The sequence below is a fragment of the Nannospalax galili genome, unplaced genomic scaffold (genome assembly GCF_000622305.1).
Source record: "Nannospalax galili isolate Female #2095 unplaced genomic scaffold, S.galili_v1.0 scaffold63, whole genome shotgun sequence".
In the NCBI taxonomy this organism is placed as follows: Eukaryota; Metazoa; Chordata; class Mammalia; order Rodentia; family Spalacidae; genus Nannospalax; species Nannospalax galili.
The window spans coordinates 3,371,363-3,395,915 of NW_008355272.1; the positions used below are offsets into that span (position 1 = coordinate 3,371,363).

Consider the following 24,553-nt stretch of genomic DNA (forward strand, 5'->3'; position numbering starts at 1 on the left):
AGCAAGCTCCTCTGTTCCCCTAAAAGGGCAAAGGAGGGCCATGTGATTATGGCTGCTGAGTATGTAATGCATGGCCAGATAGTGGAGTAGGCTCAGGCCTCTCAGACTTCATCTTCTTTTTCAAGTAGGAATCATAGCATCTGCTGAGAAAAGGAGGGTGATGGCATCTCATTTTCTCCTTTAAAGCCTCCTAGGGCTGAGGAGATGGCTCAGTCAATAGAGTGCTTGCTGTATAAGCAGAAGGACCCAAGTTTGGATTCCCCAGCACCTATTTAAAAACCTGGCAAGGTGACATACACCTATACCTTAGTAGTTGGGGAAGTAAAGATGGACAGAGCTCACTGATCAGCCAGTCTAGGCAGTTGGCATGCTCTAGGTTCACTGAGAGACCCTGTCTCAAAAAATAAACTGGAGAGTGATAGAGGAAGATACTGAACATCAGCCTCTGCCCCCACAGACACAGACATGTGCACTCAAAGAGAGAAGAAAATACCAAAAAAAAAAAAATCGTCCTGTTACTTCACAAAAGGGCTAATAAATGCAAACGTGCTGGCCATCTTGAGTGATCAGGGAAATACACATTGAAACCTCAAGGGGGTTCTATGACATACAGATCAGACTGATAGCACCAAGTGTTGGTGAGGATATGGAGCAACTAGAACCCTATAGAGAGAATGCCACTGGTGCTTCTGCTCTGGACAGCTCTTTGGCAGCACCCAGTGAAGCTCAGCATATGCCTGGGCTGTGATCCATCAGTTCCATTCCTGGGCATCTACCCAACAGAAGCAAGTGTTTAGGTCCACTCATTTACATATGCATATATAACAATGTTCAGAGCAGCTTTATGCATAATTATGCCAAACTGGAACTAACCCAAAGGTCTGTCTACAGCAGAATGGGTAAATAAATTATAGACTGTTCATATAGTGTACTACTACACAGCATGAGAAAGAACAAAGTCTGATACAGGCTTCCGTGTGGATGAATATGCGTTTAAAGATGTCACACACAAAGAGGAAGTTATCTATAGGACTTATGAAAAGGAATAATTAAGGTAGGAGATTCCAGAGTCAGGATTGCCCTTGAAGGTCACAACTAGGAGGAGGTACCCAAGAGTCTCCTGGGCAGCTGGAAGAGAGAGAGAGAGAGAGAGAGAGAGAGAGAATGTGTATTATGTGCATGTGTAGAAGGTATATATACACATGTGTGCATGTGGAGGCCAGAGGTCAACATCAGGTGTCTTCCTCAGTCGCCCTCCAACTTAATTTTTGAGACAAGTTCTGTCACTAAACTTGCTTGCTAATGAGCTCCAGGGCTCTATCCGTCTCCCCGCCAACCAGCAGTAGGGTTACAGATGTGTGTCACTGTACCTGGCTCTTATGTAAGTGCTAGGGATCTGAACTTGGCTCCTCATACTTACAAGGCAGGCAAGCACTTTACTGACTAGTTGTTTCCCAAGCCCCAAGCAACTGAAAATATTCTAAGCTTGACCTGAGTAGCAGTTACAAGAGCAACTACACATGCAAACATTTGCCAGGCTGCTCGCTTAAGCTGTGTGCACTTCACAGGACATAATATCTCAACTAAAAATAAACCCTGACCACAATGACAGCATGTCACAGTTTTCTCTCGCTGGAAACTGCTGGGGTTTGCTAGTTTATTTTTCCCTTTCTCAGTAGTCATTACTTCCCAGCTATTCTTTGGTATGGGTATTAGCAAAATGCAGTCAGCCTACCAGAGAAAGAGAAATACAACTCTCAGTAATAAAAGCTATAATGCCTCTATTATCTCTAGGATCTGGGGTTTGGCCCTCCAGCACCCAAGGGTTTATTGCCCACCTCCTAGTCTTTCTGCCGCTGTCCCTTCCATTTTGATTTCACATACACATTTGCTTCTTCAGGACCAGATCCTATTTTAGAACAGATACCTATGTTTTCCATTGATAAACAAATCAATAGTCTTTGGGGCAGAAGGTCAGAAAAACAATTTCACCATCTGGCACCTATTTATTTCCCAGTGATGTCTTTCTGTTAGAGTGCTTAACAAGGTGTGAAAGAAGGGGGAGTCCATTCCTCCACATTCTCCAGGCATGTGGGCAGCAGGCATGCCCTGTTCCTGTATCTAGACTGTGGCATAACTCCAATCAGCCCATACTGGGGTGGGCCCACTGCAGGAGAGGTAGTCAGGGTACAGCGTGGGAGGTTCACTTGGGGAGATGCTGTGAGGGTAGCTCCTACAGACCTCAGAGTTGGGATGCATGCAGGTAATCCAGGCCACCCACAAAGTCATCAGCAAATGGGGCAGAGTTCAGAGAAGAGCTGTGTTAGGGACTGATGGCATTGATTTATGACTGCAGATAAAAAGGGCTCAATCTGTATTAGTTAATCTAATGAGGATGAAGTTTTAGTTCAGGGAAGTTCTGCGGTGTCAAGGATATGTGCACACATGAGGGAAGAAAGGGGAAGTGGGTGGTGACTGGGAGAAAAAGTGTTGAAAACCTGTTATTGCCATGGTTACCATCATCACCAGGTGATACCCCACTGTCTCAGCTAGAAAATGAAACAAAGCCCAGGCTGCTCTTTGGGAATGGGCATGTTGTCACCTAGCTCATTCACATAGATCCAATCTGCTCTCAGACTCATTCATTCTCAAAATGAAGCCTAATGCCTGAATGCCATCCTGTACAGGGCACTGTGTTAGGCACAGGGTTTGGGGGGGGGGGTTGGCTATTGGGCTGGAATGACCAGGACCACTGGAAGGGTGCTGGTCCTCCAGGAACCCTCTGCTGATAGAGGAAAAGAGAACAAGAAACGGGAAAAGCAAAAATAAACAAGGCAGCCTTCGACAACAGGGAAAACCATGGAAACAGGAACACTGTCTGGGGACACAGGGTGTGACAGAAACAGCCAGCTGTCCTCAAGGTCACCTGGGGATTCTTGCTGAACCTAAAGCTCCCCAATTCCAGCCACTCTAGCTGACAGCTTGCCCCTGGGGATCTCCTGCATTTCCTCCCAAGTGTTGAGATCAGGGTGGGCTACCATACCTGCCCAGCTTTTATCTGGCTTCTGGGATCCAAACTCATGCATGCACAGCAAGCATTTTAACCACTGAGCCATCTTCCCAGCCCCAAATCCTCAGATGATCTTAAGTCCCCTTTCCACATTACCACAGAAGTGGAGTCTAATAAAAACCTCTTAGAAGAGAGTGGGACTAGCCAAGGGGAGAGATAGGCAAAAGTATCCTGAGAGTAACAAACACACAAAGCCTGTGGGACCCCAGCCAACTGACCTTTTCCAGGAAGAGAAAGTGGAGAACGTGTCTTTGGGGTATCCAGTGACATGGATTGGGGATAACGGTGGTACACGGGATGAGGCCATGAAGTCCATTTCTTTACCAAAGACTGAAAACCAAGCCTGGATATGTCAAAAGCAGATGATCCACTGGTCTGTTTCTGTTTTAAGTACGGCCAGGGTATTGTCTTGCTGAGCTTAGCCTTCTGTTATATTTTCTTACCTTAATATGAAAAATTAATTTTCATTCCTTCAGCACATGCCAGCTGGTTGATGTAGTCGATTGACCTGAGGGTTGGTTGATTGGCAGGGAGGAGGACGCCTAGACTGGAAAATTGGTCATGCATAATCTACATGGCAGATAAATGACACTTAGTAATTTAAAGCTGAGTTGTAGATTAAATGAATCAGAGCAGAGCCACAGGAAACAGGAGATTGGAGCCCTAGGATCTTTTGGTCTCTAAAAAGTCCATGGGTCTCTGGGAATCCTGGGGAATAGGTTTTAGGCCTGCTGCCTTGGAGATACCCCTGTGTATAAGAGAAAGAATATATAAACTGTCATTTAGTCACCAACAACTGAAGAATGTACTGATTTGATTGATGCTGTTTCCTGGGGTGTGGCAGAGCTGTTTATATGACACTTTCTACAGACTGGTGAGACCTGTGACTTTGGGTTAAGTGGTTTTAGAACCCTCCATGAGCTTTCTAAGGACAGAAATCAGGCCCTTTGTAAAGACTTTGGGGTCACATGATAGGGGCATCTACCAGCCCCTTTCCTGTTCACATCCCACTGCTCTGCTTCCCCAGGGATGACGGCGATCCCCTGTGCTTGTCTGGGTATCTTCCTGGGTGGCCTCCTGGTGAAGAAGCTGAGCCTCTCTGCCCTGGGGGCCATTCGGATGGCCATGCTTGTCAACCTGGTGTCCACAGCCTGCTATGTCTCCTTCCTCTTCCTGGGCTGTGACACAGGCCCTGTGGCTGGCGTCACTGTTCGCTATGGAAACAAGTAAGTATCTAAACTCTTAGCTTGGCCCTCCTCAGAGAATCCACTGTTGGTTCATGGAGCCAACTTGGCCTTGCCGGGGCATACCAGGACTCTACTGTTAGAGTCAGCTTGTTCCCTAGTGACCCTGGGCAGAGGATCCAAGGACATCTCAACTTCTTCCTCCCTGGTTGAAAGACTCAGCCTGTCCTCTGGGCAGAGAGGACAGCTTTTCTCCTCCACAGCAGGACAGCCCCCAAGAGCATAAGTCACTCACCACTGAGGTGCCCATCTTGTTCTTTCTGACATTTGACTTCAAGAATGATGTAAAGATAGAAAAGAAAAATAAACCTTATTTCAAAATTCAGGTTAGAATAAGACAGAATCTATTTGAGTAATTCCGACACCTGTCAGAAGCTGCCATCCAGCTCACACAGTGATTACAGGGTCAGGCCTGTGGCCAGCATGTTTAAATGGTAGAAGAAGAGGGATGGAAACAAAGAGAGAGATAGAGGGAGCAGAAAGCCAGGTAGTTCTTATGGAACCACTTTTCTTATGTCCTGATTATCATCCCAGGACTGTGGACCAGTCCTCTAGCCATTGCCCTATGAAGGAATTGTGGAATTGTATTATCCCTGTATCTAGTGTCAGCAGGTTTCCCCTTACTTCCATGGGATTCTGAGACCATCTTGGGCTATGGAGTCCAGCCTGGAGGTCTGCAGCATGGCCAGCCTGCAGGACACATAGCCAGGCCCCTCCTCCAAGCAGGCCACCAGGCTGCAGTAAAGCCAGGGCATGCAGCAGAGCCTGAGCATACTGGCCAGAGGGTAAGCAGGAAGATTGGGAGGACAGAACACAGGCAACTGTCTGTAGATCGAGGCCCAGTCCAAGCTCCCCCACCCTACCCGATTTACCTTTACTAGCAGGTGGCCTCTTCCAATTGCCCCCAGATCTTTGCTCACAAATATGGTGTCCTCTAGTTTGCTCTGAACAACAGCCCTTACTAGGGACTGCACAACTCACAAGTTGTAGCGATTATGAGCACAGGCACAGGGTCCCACTACCATGACATTATTCTATAAAAATGAGAAAAGTGCACAGCCTGTGCTCAGACTGTGCAGCTCTAACCATCCTCTTCACTCATAAGCTACATACATTTGGACAAATGATTCACCTGGCCATGCCTCGGTTTCCCTTTTGATAAAGTGTGTGGGGTTATACTGAGAACAAGCAAAATGATACATAGAATACCTTCAACAGAGCATGACAGAAACAGCCAGCTGTCGTCAAGGTCACCTGTGGTATCATGAAGCTCCCTGAGCCTTAGGACAGAGCTGGGATAGGAGCCAGAGGGAAGTCACTTCCTGTCTTCTGGTGCTGCTAGACTGGGCCCCATCCTGTTCCTCTGTTCACAAGTGTGTGTGCCCTGGGTAGCTGTGTCTTTGCCATACCGAGGCAGGTTCAAAACACCCTAGCATTGTATTTCTCGAGACAATTGAGCCAGTCCGAAGATGGCTATTGGAGCCAGGCTGGCTGTGACTGTGAGTACCACGAGGCATCTGTGCATGTGTGCTTAGTGAGAAGGCTGCAGCCATCTTCTACAGTATTATGAGAGGGTGGCCCTGAGCTGAGCCCTGGTTGCCATCAGCCCAGAGGACACATGGGTACAAATGGCCAAAGCAGTCTTCATCCTCACTTTGGGAAAGGACCGGGGGGCCTCAGAGCCAGCCATCCAACCCAGCAGTGTTTTATGGGACACAGCCTGCATGGCTCCCAGCAGTGGCCTTAGACTGGTCCTTGCAAGACAGTGAGAGCTAAGATAGGAAGGGCAGGAGAGGAATAAGATGGGACCCAGTAAGTACTCCATGAACTAGGTCTCCACAAGGCTCATCACAGCAGAACGCTGTCACCTGGGACATCCTATCACCAACAGGCTTGCTTCTAATGAGTTCCCTTTACCCTTCTTTTCCAGCTCAGCACGTGGCTCAGCCCTTGATCCCTACTCTCCGTGCAACAACAACTGTGAATGTCAAACTGATTCCTTCACTCCAGTATGCGGGGCAGATGGCATCACCTACCTGTCGGCCTGCTTCGCTGGCTGCAACAGCACGGTAATAAGAAACCTCAGGATGTAGGGGAGAGGGCAGGTTGCAGGGGAGAGGACAGGACCCAGGCAGACATACAGGTGGTCCCTGTCTGCTGTTCCCTTTGCTGTGATGGTTTCTCTGCCCCATCTGATGGAGGATGCACCATCAGAAGTGTGGCAGGACAGCATAGCTCCCCAGGCCTTGCTGAATCAAGTGGGCTTCCAAGACATTCCATGGAGCAACTGAAAGTAAAAATCAAAGAAAATTATATAGATGGAGCCAGAGAAAAGGACTGTGGCTCAAGGCACTCCCAAAGGTGGCCATGAAATAGGCTCTCTGCAATGGTCGTGAGCTGCCCACCACGGATGTATGAAAGAAAGGTGGGAAAGCACCTTCCAGAACTGAGACCAGGACTGTAATTCAGCTTCATCCCTTTGCCTTTTTCTTTCCCACCTTTCCCCATCTTCCACCATGTTTTTTTTCCTCCTCAATGTGAATTCTTCAGGTGGCTGTCAGCCTTTCACCTTCCATGTTCTCTGTGTGAAAACCTTGTACTAAGTGACCCACCATACACTCCTATCGCTCCTGCCTCCCAGTTGTCTCTCAGACCTGCTCTTTGTACCACACCACCACGGTCCCAGTGCAGGCTGTCCCTTTTCTTGCTTGGACCCATAAGTCTGACTCACGCATCAATACCCTAATCCCAGTGCCCCCCCAGCTCTGAAGTGATCCCTTCTCCTACTTGTCTCTCCCTTTGGGGTTCTTCTTGCCTTTGGAGTCTGGCATCCGTTCCTCCTGAATGCGTTTGTGTCTGGTTTCACTGTGGTGATCTGCTAGAAGTGACTGTCATCTCCTTTGATCCTTGGGTTTCTTGAGCAAGGGACACCATCCCCTGGAAGTACTTCATAAATTCCCATACAGTGCGCAGATGGGAAGGAAAAGGTAGTGATCCAGGGGCTGCTTTCAAGGAAGGAGTTCGTCATTCATTTCCTCCCTACCTTGCTTCCTGCATCTTACAAGAGCAACACTTCCCTGAAAAGAAAAATGGATCATTTATTTTCATTTTAAAAGATTTCTTTTTGTACTTGCTCTTAACATTTAGATTTCTGGCCAGTTATTAACATTTTCTATAAAGGAAATAAATCACCATGGAGTGGGGCAGAGGGGCTGGAAGGAACTGATTTTATAAATTGGATGATAAAGCAATTTCTTTATGTGAGTAGAAGTAAATATTAAAAAAGGTTTAGGACCTGGAGAACAGTTCAGAGAAAAATGCTATTATTTTTCATAAGAACAACTTCATTAACATTTTAATATCCAAAAAATCAGCCTGGGCTATTGTCCTCTGATAAGAATTTAAGTGACTCAGATCTGACAGTGTCCTGAGAGCAGACAGGCCTTTATTCTAGGGGGTATGTTGAACAAACATCATTTGAAGAATCAAATCTTCTCTGCTCTCACTTGGACAGGAGGATTAGTGAATAACAGCCCCACCAGGACCACTGTCACTTATGGCTGCTGAAACAGCACAGCTGAGAGATGCCATTCCAGGACTTCAGGCTGAGGCCTACAGGCAAGGCCATCTCAGGGCCTTGTCTACTGGGGTAGAAGCTGAGTACCACTCCTTCCCTGTAGAGGCAGGCCTCTGGGTGGCTCTGGCTTCCAGCTGGTGCAAGAAGGACGTGGAGACAGATGGTTCTGTTTATCCTGGAATGGGACCCTTGAAATAGCCAAGCCTTAAAAACAACCACAATGTAGAACTTGGAACAGCAGCAAGCCAGGTTGAGAGCCTGCTCCTAGCCAGGCAATGGGCCTTCCCTGCATCACTCATGGCTGATGGCAACTTGGCCCAGAGTCAGAGGAATCTCAGGAATACACCCAAAAATGAGCAAAAAGCAATTTGAGTCTTTAAAATCTCTGTAGCAGTATTTTGAGGAAACACCAAATAAAGGCTTATATTCCTGGTATGTGGGCTCCTTACTTCCCTCCCTCCTTTCCTCCTTTCCTTCTGGGCTCCAGGCACACAATACATCTCTTTCCCTTTTTCTCCCTCTCATCTGCCCATGGATTCTATCCTATCTTTGGAGAAGGCAGGCTGTACCAATGTGAACCTAAGCCCTTCTCCCTGTATTTCCTGGGCCCCTCCACCCTGTCCTCGGCCCTGCCTGCACTAGTCCATACATCTTTGGGGTATACATGTTCCTTTTAATTCTTGACTACAGGCCAGGTTAGCCCCCAGCCAGGATCATACGATAGACCATACTGGGACACTGGGACCCTCAGCACCAAACCCAGCATCTTCCTCTGAACTATGAGACTCCTTTTCAAGATCCCCATCTTTTTTCTACATGAAAAAAACCTCTTCATGCACACTGCCTACTGTCAACACCTCTAGCCTTTGTCTCTGCCCTGGCTGCCTCTCCAGCCTTGGACTTCCTCCTCCTGCCTCCTAAGGAGCCACTTGCAAAGAGAAAATCCCCTAAGAGCTCAGCTCTTCCTTACCCCTGCACCTTTGCACATGAAGTGCCTTCTATGTGGAATAGCCTCCCCTATGCAGAGTTCATCTTTCCCACCATGGCTCAGCCTCTCTTTTGCCCTTTTCCTGCTCCTACAAAATCATCTTCTACCTAGGCCCTATTTGAAGACAATGCTTGTGCCCTTCCAACTTACACAGCTACTGTCGCCTGGCAAGACTCAAAGCCCATCTGTTCCAATGGCTCATTTACTTCAGCATCTATCTCCCTCACCAGGTTGTAGGGATGGGCTATATTGTAGACTTTGTACCCACAATGCCAGACAGAGGTCTGGATAAAGGCCCAGGCTTCCTAAGTGTCAGTGGGTGCCCCATGCAACCTCAAATAAGTGACAAGTGATAGCACTCTTTGATAGCAGCTGACAAGCAGTTGGACAGGATGACTCCTTTCAAGACTCATTGTGATCCTATTCAAGTCTCACCTCTTTGTATCTCCCATCAAGACTGAACTAGATATGAACATGTCAACCAGCCAGAGCACTGAGATGCTAATGAAATCTGGTCAGCATTATTGGGTTCTGATATTAGACTTTCTTTCCTGCCTTACTTGGGTCTTTGGGTTGTTTGCAACTTTCTTCTTTCATCTGTCTTTAAGTGATCATGGTGGAAACGTCTCAACTGCATTTACTATCCCATTACTGAATCTCTGATTGCTTGTGACCAGGAGGGTTGACAAATATCCTGTAAGCTAATTTTATCAAGCTGCTTCTTGTATGAATGGATTGCACAGATTTTTTTCATACTCCTTCACTTTCTGAAGTAATTATTCCAGCAGAAAGTGCAGTAGTGTGCTGGTGGCTGACTGCTGGAAGTTGTAGCCTTTTGATGGCCTGCATAATTGACTCAAGAACAAACAGTTTCTGTCAGCCACCCATAGCAGGATAAAGGTCAATGCAAGTCAAGAAGAGCAGTCTGTAGGTGTAAATGGCTGATCTACCTCCATCTAAGCCTCAGATATCTACTGAGCACTTTAACGAAAGCCCTGAGAAGGAAGCCATTGTGTGGCATGCTGGGAGCTAGTGATTCCACATTATAGGTCTCCATCCAGCTGTGTGTTAGAGTCTCATGGGAGCTTTTAGATAGCTGGTCTGAGCCCCACTCAGAAATCCTTCCTTCCTTTTGGACTAAGACCCTGACATCCATATTTTTTAAGCCTCTCAAGTGTTCTTAGTATGTAACCCGAATTGAAAACCACGGTTGTAGAATTTCCACACCTTGGTCTTGCTGGCATTTTGAGCCAGCACTGTCCAGTGCACCATGGGGTGTTTAATAGCATCCTGAGCTCATCCCAAGCCTCCAACTTCTACTGACCACCATAGATGTCCTCAGAGATGGCCACATGTCCCTGGAGACACCTGCTGTAAAAGGGATGAGACATGTTCTGAGATCTTGGGCTTTCTAGAAACAGGTCAGCCTCTGAGCTGCTGCTGAGGATTCATCTGTCCCTCTCCTCCTCCTCTCATTCATTGTGTTCACACACTGGGGAAACCAGGCCAGAGAGTCAAAAGTAGCCTGTCTGTCTGTGCGCCAAAGTGGTTAGTGGCTGCCCATTAGTCATGCACATCCTAAGGAGGCCTCTGTCAACCTAGGACACATCTTGGAGGTTTTGTGTAAGGATCTAGACTTTGGCCTCTCTGAAAAAGTTAGAAGATAGCCAATGGGGGTTCTGTGTCCATCCAGGGCATCAGGCAGCTGCATCTCAGAAGTGGCTGGATCCTCTCTATGTAGCCACACTCCAGTTCCCACCACCAGCCACCTTTGTACCTCAGCCATTTTTCTTACATATATACTTCCCTGTCAGATGTGGAAGTCTTTTTTTTTTTTTTTTTTTTTTTTGGATACGTGCCCCCCCGGCCCCCCCACCTGTCTTGAAACTCACGACGTAGCCCGGTCTGTCTTTAACCCCCCAGACCCCCCCCTGCCTCTACTTCCCAAGTGCTGGGATTAAAGGTGTGTGCCACCACACCTGGAAAACCTGGAAGTCTTGAGTTTGTGAAACCCTCTCCTATAGCCTAGGTACCCAGAACAGACTTAAAAGTCTGTGCTCATCCCAGTCAGAACTCCTCAGAAGGGCCTTGGAAACACACGAATCAAACCCTTGCTGGGTTCAAACTACCACCAGGACACCTGCAATATCTCAAGTCCTGTGCTAGGGACTGTAGATGCAGAGACAAATAGGGTCAGGAGCCTGCGTTTATGGTAAAATGCATTGTGACATATTCAGGAAGTTTTTAAGGGAGCACCCAAAAGCAGAACTCAGCCCAGCTTTACGACACAGCTAAAATAATTCATTAGAATAATACAAAGCATAGACCATGACAAAAAAAATCTTCCAGCAAAGAAAAAGAAAAATCTAAAATCTATGTATATTTTTAACATTTTTTCAAATGGGGGGGGCGTGGGAGATAGTTTAGTCAGTAATGTGCTTTACGTGTAAGCATGAGGACCTGAGTTCAATCCTCCAGAACCCATGTAAGAAGTGGAACATGGCAATATATGCTTTTAATTTCAGTGCTGAGAGAGTGGGACCAGACACAGGAGGACCCCTGGTGCTTGCTGGCCAGCCAGTCTAGCCAAATTGGTGAGATTCAGGTTCAGCAAGAGACGGTATCTCAAGTAAATAAATAAATAAATAAATAGGGTGGTAAGTGGTTGAGGAAGACACCCAACCTTGGCCTCTGGACTCCTCATGCACACACATGTGCACATACAGAAACATATATACACAAAGAAAATTTTGAAAAAAATACATAAGCAATTTCTTATAGCTATAGATGGCTACCTCTGATTAGTAACTAAAGAATTTGTTTTTATCAATTTCTTTTGGATTTTTTACATATTTCAGACTTGTTCCAAATGTTGAGCATTGCTTTTCCAACAATGAAAAGCTTTTTCTTTTAAATTTAAAATTCAATATTAAAAGTTAAGTAGATGTATTTAAATAAAGGATGTAGCTAGGTAGACCATTCTGTGACATGGTGATATATGTCCCCTAGGGTAGAAATTAGCTCTGAGTGGGACTGGGCTAGAAGGAAGGAGTAGACATTTTTTTCCAGGTCAGGCCTTTATCATGAAAGTAAAGGGGTATTTGCCTGGTGGCCAGGCCTGGAAAGACAGTCTTTTTTCAGTTTTTCTTTCTTTCTTTTCTTTCTTTTTTTCAGAGACAGGGCCTCCCTATAGCTCCCACTGGCCTAGAACTTACTATGTAGACCAAGCTGGCCTTCATCTCAAAGAGATCTTCCTGCCTCTGCCTTCCAAGTGCTGGGATTAAAGATAGGTACACCGCACCCAGCTGGAAGGACACTCTTGCATGGACCCTATGTAAACAGGGCTGTGGTTCAGTTAAAAGGCACTTGCCTAGTCTACACAAGGTCCTGGGTTCCACCTCTAGCACTGCAAAATAGTAATAATTAATAAGAAGAAATGTGTGTGAATATTCGAACCTCACTGTATGGCAGGATTTGACATCCAGAGACAGAACACAAGAGGGGAAGACCAGGGGTGTGGGGTTTACTTGAACCTGCCCTTCCTTCCCTTCCCATGCTGCCTGCTGTGTTCCACCCCTGGTAGCAGACACAGAGTCAGCAGGAAGTAATTAAGCTTGTTGACATATGAACCACTTGTGCTACAGGTGAAGGGTGCAAGGAAGAGGGAGATAGGGTCTTGCCTTCATCTGGCATTTTTCCCCCCTGGCTGCGCGCCTTCACTCTACTGTACGTGACTACAAGGAAAGGAAAAGATGTCATCCTTCTGTCTGTGGTTCTTCAATTTCTCTTTGGCTTGGGTTGGTGAGGTGTCACTAAGGCTCTGCTACAATGTCCCCTACAAAAGGGTAGTAATAATAAACCAGGCAGATGTCTGAAGAGCTTCAGGGAATGAGGAACCCCAGCATAGGAAGATGCTGCCATTCTCAGGGAAATGACCCCATCCATTGTGGGCCTTGACACCAGTCTTTTGCTGGCTGCCTCATTATTAGGATGTCAGGGACTAAAGAATGAAGACCTCCCAGGCAGAAACAGGAAGGAGCCTGGCCTGTTGACACTCACACTGGAAAACCCTCCTGGACCTACCACAAGATCAGGGTCCTGTCATTTCTTCCTGACACTGAATGCTTCCCAAAGAGACAGGGACAGGGCTGTAAAATAACAAGGCAGGCCCTAGACCTCTCGAGTTTGACAGCAAACTCTTAACACAAATGGCATCGTTCCTCCCATACCATCATCTTACAAAAGTAATCTTTCAACTTGGGACTCCATCTCATCTGTCCCATCAACAGGAATTGACCCATCCGCACTGAAGGACGGGAGGAACAAAACCTAAGCAGCTACATTTACCGGTGTTCATGAAACACAGCTGATGGGTATCTTGTTCTTATAATATGAGCTGCCAAAATAGTGCATTTGCCATTTCTTCCATCAATAAGAAAACAAACCCAAGATCCAGGGAATAATTTTCAGTGTTTATGGTCTCCAGCTTCATTGTGATTATTTATTCCTGCTTTGCATGAAATGGAATATTTTTCAATTGAAATCAATGAGGGAGTGTGAGTTTCAGAGCTGGGCTGCTGCTCATTCATTGATTTCTTCTTTTATTTTTTAATGTTCTGGAATTTCTAATTTTTTTAATAAATAATATATTTGCCTACTTCAAAAATCAAAGTGTAAAAGGGCAGCATGAGCCTCTCCCCTCCTCCTCTCTTCAATGTTCAGCCACTACTCAACCCACCAAACAGACAACACTGTCGTTGGTACGTGAGTACAGCTTGAGTGACTCTTATCCAAAATCCTTTATTGTAACTTCAGGTTTAGGATTCTTTTCAGATTTTAGAATCTTGGCATATGCATAGTGAGACAGTCATATAAACTATATACCATGGGCTGGGCAGATGGGTCACTGGATAGGAGCACTTGCTGCACAAGCATAAGGACCTGAGTTTGAATCCCTAGAGCTCATGTAAAAAAGCCAGACATGGCTAGTGCCTATAACCCCAAAGCTGAGGGGCAGGGACAGAGATAGGTGGGAGCTAGGAGCTCTCAAGCCAGCAAGCAAAGCCCAAATTGTGAGCTTTAGGTTCATTGAGAGTTTGTTAAATCCGACTCTGCATATTCAGATCATCACAGAAATTTAGCTCTTTGCAAACCACAGTTGGTTCATATTGTTCATTTGTCACATTGAGCCTAGGCAAGCATGTCTGCTGGATAAGTTCTTCTGAAATTTTCAAGCCAGACCCCTTCTATCTTTTTGGTCAACAAACCTGTCAGGCCTTTTCTTTAAGCACAGTGGCCCCTCTTACTCGCATGAGTGCAGGATATTTATATTGACAGAAAAGCTAGATCTTGACACCCCATGATGTAATAGCAGACAGAGAATTCAACCGTCTAGGAAAAACAGGGCTTGCATTCCTTCTCAGGAAATGGTACAAAGGGTAGACATGGTCTTGAAATGGGGGTGAAAATGCAACCCTCACCAGGCATGGTGGTTCATATCTGTAATATAGCATTGAGAAGAGGTGATAGGAGGTCATCCTTGGCTACATGGTAAGTTCAGAGTCAGAATTGCATGACATGGGGGTGTACTTACATACATGGGGGAGAGGGGAGGGTGAGGAGATGAAGGAAGGAGCTGGGGCTGGGGAAGCAGCCCCTGGCCGGGTTGGAAATCATGAATGAACCAGAAATCTGGTGTACTTTAGGACCTAACATGATGGGCCCTGCCAGAAAAAGCTCTAGAGTACACACCTGTCATTCAGTCCACAGGCAGTTCCAGATGCATCTGTTGTTTGCATGGGCCATGGAGGAAGCATGTGCATGCAGCCTCCTCTATTAAACTAAAGTGGATTCCTCTCCCACAGTTGGCTTATCTGTCTCCTCAGACTTCCCACTGCTCAGAGCTCTGTAGGGGGGCTCCTATTAGGTGCCCTTTTAGGACAAGTTGGAGGAATACCCCTAACTTCCTACTTTCTTTAAGATTGTGGAATAAAATCCCAATGATAGAAATCATCTCCCCCAGGTATTCACTCTGAAGAAAGTGAAGCCACAGGGTCCCCATCTGCCACACTTGGTCTCGATGGAAGGTTCTCCCTGTCTGCCTTGTGCACTCACACTCCCTATGACTCCTTTAACTCCAGATCTCTGTCCTTCCACCACCTACACCCAAATAAAGGAGCTTGCCATCTGGTAACATCCCCAGTCTTCTCTTGGGATTCCCTGCCAGAAAGGCCACATGAATGTCCCAGCCTGCCCCATCCCATGGAACCATGTATAGTTCCTGCCTCAAGTCCAATTGACTCATCAAATAAAAAAGCACATTCCATCTGTCCTTGCTCTGTTCACCCTGGCTGTTATCATCCCCTGATCCTTCCAAGTTCTTTTTATATGAATTAGACCCAATCAAATGAGGGCAGATTTGTCTGGAGCCTTTGGAAGAATTCCATTCGCTCTCAGCTTTTCACATCCAGCACCAGTGAGCGGACACCTTCACTGGGCCTTTGCTGTTCTCCAACTTCCCTTCTAGCCATAACCACCTTGAAAATGCCTCATTTCTAGGTTCAACTTACAGTTGCCTCATTTCGTTCAAGGTGCTATGATAAAATACCATAGAGTAGCTTATAAACTACACAAATTTATTTATTGTAATTCTGGAAGCTGGGAAGCCCAAGATCAAGACACCTGTAGATTCTGTCAAGTGAGGGCCACTTCTTGGCTCGAAGATGGTGTCTTCTCCCAGCTAATGGAAGGAATGTGGCAACTCTCTGGGGTCTCATTTATAAGGACACTGTATTAATTACTTTTCTGTTGCTGTGATAAGATACCATGATCAAGGCAACTTATAGAAGGAAGATGTGAGTTTATGGCTCCAAAGGAGAGTCCATAATGGCAAGGGCAGCCTGGTGGCAGGAGGTGGCCGGAGCAGAAAGCCGAGTGATCACATCTTCAAGTAGGCACAGGGAGCAGACAGCAACTGAAAATACAAAAAGGCTTAAGGACTCCAAAAGCCCACCCCCAGTGACATGCTTCCTCCGGCAAGACTGCACCTCCTAAAACCTCCCAGAACAGCACCAACAACTGGGGACAAAATGTCTAATACCTGGAGCCTGTGGGGGACATTCTCATTCAAACCACCACAGGCACTAAACCCATTCATCCAGGCTTCAACCTCTTGACTTCATCACCTCCCAGTGGCTTTACCCCTGATGGTTTCACCCCCACCATCATCTTGGTGATTCACTTTGAACATGTGAATTTGGGATGGACACACATTTTCACCTAGCATTGCCCTTGACCAGATATGCTTATTCCCGCTCCCTCACTTTGTGCCCTATCTCTGTTTCTCCTTGTCTTAGAGACAAACCCCATAGTAGCTTCTCTAGTAGATCCCACTTCTGCCTCACTCTGTTTACAGGATGTCAGCTTGGTAGACATTTAGTTCATCAGCACAGGGTTCTGCAATCATGTCTTGTTCATCTCATTCCCATGGGGGTGTGATCACAGATTCAGCAAGGATATATTTCACAAGGGGTTTTCTACTCCTTGGAGCAAGGCAATCTCCGTGTGTGTGTGTGTGTGTGTGTGTGTGTGTGTGTGTGTGTGTATGCACGCGCGCGCGCTCATCTGCGCACAGGTGCTTGTGGAAATCACAGGTCAACCTTGAATGTCATCCCTCAGAAACTGCCCATCTTTATTTTGGAGACAGGGTCTTTTTTTAGGACCTACGCTTTGTCATTTTGGCTAGACTGGCTGGCCAGCAAACCCCAGGAATCTGCCTTCAACTCCCCAGTGTTGGGATTGCACATGTGCCACCATGTTCTGCTTTTTACATGGGTGCCTTGGTCCTCATACTTGGGCAGCAAGCACTCCATCTGAGGTATCTCCCTAGCCCTAGCTGCCTCATGTTTTGATAAATGTAATGTGATGATGAGTCACAGCTTAGGTATAAGTCCTTTTTGGCCAGATATAGGTACCAGCTACAGATAACTGAATAAACCAAAGCTAACCAATCATGTGCCTTACTCACAGGTTCTCACCTGAGTACAGGGTTCCCCTATGACCCTCCCATCATTCTCCAGGTGTGTCTTGATAGGTCCCATGAGTCAGCACTCCGTTCCTAGCGTACTCAGTCAGACAGCCCAGCAGTGTCAGGTCAGATCCCTGTTTATGCCTGGCCGTTCTAAATCAATGTGATCTTAAGGACTCTATCCACAAATATTTTTCCTCCCAGGCTACTGCAGTAGGATGGGATAACTTGACTTAGGGCAGGGTTTCAGATCCATTTAGGACAGAATATATCAGGACTTCAGTATACATTCAAAATATTTTTGTGTCTGCTGTGAGCCAAATCCTGTCCAGTACAGATAAGGGTAAACCAGGTAACAAATCCACAGTGATCTCTGTCCTCATTAGCCTTAGAGGAAGAAAAGCAGTTTGATGTAAGGGTAGGTAGTATCAAAATTAGTCTGGTTTCTAGGGAACTGATGGGGAGTCATTACTAAGACAGCTGATAGTGAAGCAAAGGAATTTGGGCCTGGGAAGTGTCTCAGAATTCAATCAGGAAAATATCCTGCAGATCTAGGAATGAGTATATAGGGAGGGATGTGGGGAGCTGGGTCAGGGGAGGTGGCACGGAGGCTCTGTTGGTCGTCAGAATAGCCTAGTGAATGGATAGTGGGAGTACGAAGAAAGACCAGCACCCTTGGCCCCTTCCCATGTGCGTCCAGCCCCACTTCAAACCACCTGGCTTTCACAGAGTAGTGGCCCATGCTTCACTTTGCAGTGGAGGTAAAGTGATTATCTTTCTGCCCTTTGAGGATTATAGCTGGAATGAATTCCTCTAACAAATGACGTATTAACAGGAGAACAGAGTTCATTATGGACTCCATGTTACACGAGAAGTAACCAGGAATAAGTGAAGCTCACAGAGGCAGCTTTAAACTAAAACTGAGATAACATCATCCACCAAAACAAAGAAGGGTATGAGAAAGCTGGTGATGGGGACGTGACCAGGGAAAGTATAGTCAGCAAAGGATTTGTTATGTGGGTCTAGGTTAGCACCTCCATCACCTCCTCTTTCTGGTACAGAGAGGATGCTTCTACAAATGGAGATGTCTAAGCCAGGCAGTACTGTCTGCATGTAGTCCTGGCTACTCCTGGCTACTCAGGAGATTAAGGAAGGCAGAAGGATCATTTAAGTTCGAAGCCAGCCTAGACAACATACCAAAACCTCATTTCTCATTTAATAAAAATGTAAAATTTTCTTTATACTGTAGGACCTTTTATACATGATTTCTATATATGTGGCTTCAGTGAGCTGCACATAATCGCAGAAAAACTGTCTGCATTGAACCTATACAGAATTTTTTGGGTCATATTTCCTAAGCAACACATTTAACAGCTGTTTATAAAGCACTACATTGTACCAGATAGAAAATCATCTAGAGGTAATTTGATGTATACAGAAGGAGGTGCATAGGTTCTCTGCCACTTTTTTTTTATCAGCAGCTTAAACATCTGTGGGTTCTAGTTTCTATGTGATGTTCTGAAACCCAATCTTCCTTGTATATGAAGGGAACACTAACTGTAAATATAAATTTCCTGTTAAAAATCTACAGCGTCTCCAGTGTTTGTTAAGTATCTCCAAATGGTCAGTTCAAATTAGTCCTTATGCCAAACAGGTGTATCTTGGTCAACTGTATTCTGATCTCCTATGATTTCTGGCATCTAAGTTTTGCCATGGTTCCCTCTTGCCCAGCTTGCATCCACGTGGCAAGAAGAACCTTGTAAATAGCTCCCAGACTCAGAGGGGTGAGTGTGCCAAACTGACAGCTCAAATTCAAATGGACAGCACAACCTCAATAAGCTCATGTACCAGGAAGGGACATATCAAGTAGTCAAGGGGGATACAGATTAGAGCTTAAGAAGGTCATGAGCAGATAGAATGTAGAGCCAGAAGAGAAGAGACCAGACCATAGCTCCAAGAAGTTCCTGAACATTGTGTGGGATCAGGGAGACAGTACCAAGAAGGATGGACAATGAGGAGCCAGAGAAAGAAGAGTAGAATTCAGAGAGTAGAGTGATGGGAGACAGAAAATGAGTGGAGTTGCTGAGGCTGGGGATATGGAGCCCCAATGTGGAACTTAACATGATTGATTCATACTTGTGGGGACAGAAGCCAGAGGGAAATGAGAGCAGGGTGGATGTGGAAGTGCGGGCAGTGAGTGTAAACAGATGAGAAGTTTGGCTACACCCTCCATGGTGATACTATATGCTTTTTACTCCTGGGTAGAGCAAAGAAAGGCACCATGAACTTTACTTGGGAAGAATTCTTGCTTCCTGATAAAGGCAGGGACAGATCTGTTCGCATGTGTTCTGAAACTGTCTGCCAATTTTCATCTAGCACCTCTCAGCACTGTGCACAGAAATGATTGAGAACATGTATAATACATATGGTCCTGTCCCAGGAGGTTCCTGAGTGACAGTTCTCATGTGCTTTCTAGGGCAGGGCAGGGCAGGGCTCAGAGGATCCATGGGAGCAGAAGGGGAACTGCTTAGCCATTGGAGGGATGGTGAGGGAACACTGTATCTATGCTGGGTGTTGTAAAAAACCTAGATAAAATCTCCAGGCATAGGGAAAGAGGAAGAGAGGTTAGGCCTCTGCACCTGGGAATTGCCATAAACATGCAGGCACATAATGGGGCCATTTATACAGATGTCCACCGTGTAGGAGATGTCATGCAGCCACAAGTATTTTCCCACGTTTCTACCCTGCACAGCCATACAGGGCAGCCCTAGTGAGGGGTGAAGATCCATACAGGCTTCTTGATGCACCTGAAGTTATCTCATATAGCGTTAAAGACAAGAAAACCCATACCTATAATATATCCTGTGACAAAAGACAAGGAGAGCAAGGAGGAAGAGGGGAACAAGCATGAGGGGAGAGCAGCAGAAGAGAAGCGTAGCATGTACAGGCGATTTGCCTGACCCCGCTGGAGTGTCTACCTGCTGGGTGTGCGCTCGGAAAGCCAATCAGCCCCAGGAAGGGAAGCAGTGAATCATTTATGATTGTTTTTGCTTTGTATTCATTAAAGACTTCTGCACTATTATTATTGAACCTTAATTGGCTTGGCACTCTACACAGCCTCCTCCAGCCCCTGCTCCTCCCTCTGCAATCAGAAATTCCTAGAATGAGCAAGCCAGCTTGCAGGAGAGTATGAGAGCAAACTGTGCCTGAGGAACGGGGTGGCTAGGCCAGAGCCCCTCAGAAGATCAAATGGAACGCGATCACTCTTCTTTCTTCTCTCTGATCATATATTAATAAGTGTATCTCATCAGGCTCTCTCTCTGCTCCCTGTGAGCTGCTGTCAGCTGCTTGGAATCTTAGTCCTCTTAGTTTCCTTGGCCACTGGAGAAATTTTCCATCAGCTTCCTCCTGTCAGGACTTTGCAGGCACAGTGCCTTCACGCATGACAGCATGTGTCCTTTGTTCTGAGTACCATGCCAGACACTGAACCAGCAACAGTATGTGGATTACCTGATTTACTTCTTTTAATACACTTCAGGGTAATTATAACTGCATAAAAGAGAAGACAAATTGGCAAGTAATTATGATGTTAATTTGGCAATGTTTTATCATATTGTGGAAGTACAATTTCCTCTCTAATTGTATTGGGGGGACACGTTTGTCTATGGTACAGCTTACTGAAGGTTTCTTGAGAATGGAAATGAAATACACAGGAGACAGGAAAGCCAGCTCTCCTCCCCATAAATATTCTTTTATTTGCATGTGTTTTTGCAGCTTCCTTAAAAAGCTAACTCGTTTATTCAGGCCTAATTAATGGAATGCCACAGAATGCATAATTAGGCTGTGGCAGCCTAGCGGATAGATAGTTTTGGGTGTGGAAATGGTAGACACCACCTGTCTAAAGAGCTGGACCTTCCCTTTCAGAACCTCACAGGCTGTGCTTGCCTCACCACCATGCCCCCTGAGAATGCCACTGTGGTTCATGGAAAGTGTCCCAGTCCTGGGTGCCAAGAGGCCTTCCTCACCTTCCTCTGTGTGATGTGTGTGTGCAGCATGATCGGGGCCATGGCCCAGACACCCTCCGTCATCATCCTGATCAGGTAAGCCAGCTGCAGAGCCCTGAGCACCTAAGAGCCAGCCTGGGCGTGTCCGTCTACCTGGCATGCATCTGCAGGGAGGGTTCCCAGAGATCATAGGCAATTGAGTCTCACAAGCCAGGTAAGATGCCATTGCAGAAAGGAACAAGCTGCCCCAGGCCAATAGGAGTCAGTTACAAGCCACACATCAATCAGGACTTCAGCACAGAAGGACAGAGTAGGGCACAGGAAGAAGACGACTTTCACATCTTTCTAGGAAGAGCCTTTCAGATGACTTTGCTTTCTAAAGACATTCTACATTGATCTTTGCAGGAGGCAATGTTGATGTAACAAATGAAAATAGTGGGCTGGGGAGATGGCTCAATTGGCAATGCACTTGTCTTATAAGCACGAAGACCTGGGTTCAGTCCCTAGGACCTGTGTAAAAAGCTCATCAAATTGAAGCTTGTTTATAATCTCAGTTGTGAAGAGATGGGAGGCAGAGACAAGCATATCCCAATTAGTCTAGCATACTTGGGAAGGTTTCAAGTCAAAGATTGAAAACAGAAGGTGGAAGTCTCCTATAATACAACACCCAAGTTGTCCTCTGACCTCCACATGCACACACACACACACACACCATTTATCCACACCCATGAACACCCACACCAAAGAAAGAAAATGGCAAGGGGCTAGCCAGGTCTTTGTGTCCAACCCCTGTCTGGCTTTCCTTCTACCAATCAGCCATAACCCCTTGGACACAACATTAGCCCCAGGCTTGTTTCTGAATCTGTTACAGGGATTCTGTCCTGCCCACCTCCTGCCCTGGTGTGTGACCTTTTGAGATCATCTTTGGGCAAATATCCTGGAGATGTTAGAAGTTAATTGTGCTAAGAGGCTCAATGCATGCAAATGGTGACTGCTCTTGTATTTTCAAGTGGTTAGAGTGAGGCACCCAGAATTCTGTAGCTCCCTATCTCTGAAAACCTGGCCTGGAGGCAAGTGAGGTGCCTCCGAGGTGAATCATTGAGCACTATTCTCAGCAGCTTTCATCATTTGCAAAGCTGTCTAGATTTATATGAGGAACCTAGAAGTGAATTGATCCATACCCTAGTGTTCGTCTGAGCCAGAAGAGTGTCACCCACAGAAAGACGCCTCAGGTACAGCCACATAAGCAAAGTAGATCAGATCTAAGGGCTAGAATGAAAATGGAAAGGAGGTTGTCGGAACCACCTTGTTTCCATGCACATCACCAACTGCTTTACCCAGTTTCCCCCTTCACGTTCTTGTCCTACTTCATTTTCTGGTCTTGCTATGAATTCTCCTACAGTAAATTCATGTGAAGCACTTGTGTTACCTAGGTGGTCATTAGCAAGGCCTTTTAAATGTGCAGACTATGAAGGGTACAATAGCAAATTGCCATTTTATACTTGGTAAGTTTGAAAATAAATTTTAAAAATTCATACCCAGTTCTTTGGAAGGCTATGGCCAAATAACTTGAATCACATTTGCTGGTGGCATTGAAAAGCCTATTGGCACTTTCAAAATGCAAAATAGCAACATGAGTCAAGAGCTATAAAAATATCCAGGCCCTTTTATGCAGTAACCTACCCCCATTCCTGGCCATTTATCTCAAGAAAATACATCTCAACAAGGAAAAAATAAAAAAACTCAAAACAGATTTTTTTTATTACAACGTTAACTATAATAGCAGAAACACCTGAATTGAAATAGTGAGTTAAATTATAGTACTGTGGTTCAAAGGAATAATGAACATTCATAAGAGTGTGAAAAGTGTTTATGAAATGAGCCATTGAATTTAAAACTGTATGTGGAAGGCGATTATATGTAATATGCATATGAACAAAATCCATTAGATTTCATGTATGGGTTTAAGGTGGCTACCTTATGAGCAGTTTATTCTTCTTTAGAAGTTCTCATGAAGCTTTATTGTGATATTCACACACAAAAGGCACTAGAAAGCAGGAAGAAAGACACTTCCCATCATTAACAATGACTGGGCCACATATTTCTCTCCCTATGAGTTCTCACAAAGGCCCTCTAGAGTCTCAGCAACAGGAACTGGCAGGTCATACAAGAAGAGGCTGTGGAAATTCCATTCATTTCTAAGCCTCAGCTTGATAAACATATCTTGAAATTTTTCAGGAAATGTTAGATTCCCTTACATGGATCACCAACTGATGATCCCAGTGGCCTGTGCTGACCATGTCCATCTCTGAATGCCATGCTGGGCTAAAGGTTCACGTTTGTATATTGAGAAAGGAGTACAGTGCTTCATTCCATTTCTTTTTCTAATCCAGTTTCCCATCACAGAAGTTCTAGGTAACTACAAGGGTTCACCTTGTGGATAAGCTCTGGTCCTGGCCCAGAACAGTAACCTCATTCTTATGCTGGACAGAAGTTATCAATTTAGTCTATGGCCATACCACCCTGAACACTCCCAGTCTCAACTGATCTCAGAAGCTAAGCAGGGTCAGGCCTGGTTAGTACTTGGATGGGAGAAGTTGTCAGTTTGAACATGGTTCATAATGTCAAGAAATGGGACTGGATAACTCAGTTGATAAAGTTCTTGCCTCATAAGCTTCAGGACCTGAGTTCAGTCCCCTGAATTCACATAAAAGTGCTAAGCATGATGAAGCACACTTGTAATATCAAACTGGGGAGGTAGAAACAGAGGATACCTAGGGCTCACTGGCCAGCCAGCTTCAACTAATTGGTAAGCCACAGGCCAATGAAAGACCTGGTATCAAGGGAAATGGACAGCACTCCAGAGGATGGCACCAGAAGAGTCTTCTGGCCTCTACACATACAAACATGTGTATACACACTTGTACACACATACACATACATAAAAAATAAGCAAATAAATAAGTACTAGAAAGCAAACAGAAAAGCTGATTCTCACTGGGCTGCTCTCTGAAGAGTCCTGGGCTCTTGTTTTAAATTATTGTATTTGCATCCTTGTGAACATTTCCTTTTTACACATGAAGAAACAGAGGTTCAATGAGTGACTAGGCAGTATTCTCACAGTCACATAATCACTAAGTTAATGGCGCTTGCACACCTGTCTTCCCCGGACCTTTCATTCATATCCTGGCTGAGTCTTCTAGTTCTTCATAACTAAGATCCAGAAGGATGAGTCTTACAGGAACCAGTTTCCAACAGGATATGAAGAGAGATCTTTGTACCTTCCTCACTTTGTTCCCAGTGACATGATAGCTGAAAGGAAATCACTTTTCAGGTGATAAATAGCTGAGCTCATTATGCCAGCATGTTTTCTTGATAAGGAGATTTGCCTTTATTTATGTCTTTCAAGTTAAACCTTCAAATGCGTATGCAAAAACTGTAGCATAGAGTGAGAATAACACCAAGGAACTTGGGGTTTGTGGTATGTGTGTTCCAAAGAGCGCTGGTTGTACCCAGAGACACCGATCTCCTCGTTGACCTGGAACTGGTGTCTGGCTTTGCCCATTGCTCAATGGCAGTCATGATATGCTGTATTAAGGTCCCTCACCTGTACTGCACTCTTTGTAATTAAAAAGAGATGCATA

The 24,553-nt window shown here is 45.6% G+C and overlaps 1 protein-coding gene across 4 annotated transcripts in view; it reads left to right on the forward strand.

Moving 5' to 3' along the window:
• Slco3a1 (solute carrier organic anion transporter family member 3A1) overlaps positions 1–24,553 on the forward strand; it is a 333,074-nt gene that overhangs the window by 283,585 nt on the left and 24,936 nt on the right. For all 4 annotated transcript variants that reach the window (XM_017802983.2, XM_029555668.1, XM_008852334.2 and 1 more), the window contains exons 6-8: positions 4,098–4,296; positions 6,245–6,383; positions 20,830–21,005. In XM_017802983.2, coding sequence (XP_017658472.1) covers positions 4,098–4,296; positions 6,245–6,383; positions 20,830–21,005 — 514 coding nt within the window. The remainder of the gene's footprint in view (positions 1–4,097; positions 4,297–6,244; positions 6,384–20,829; positions 21,006–24,553) is intronic.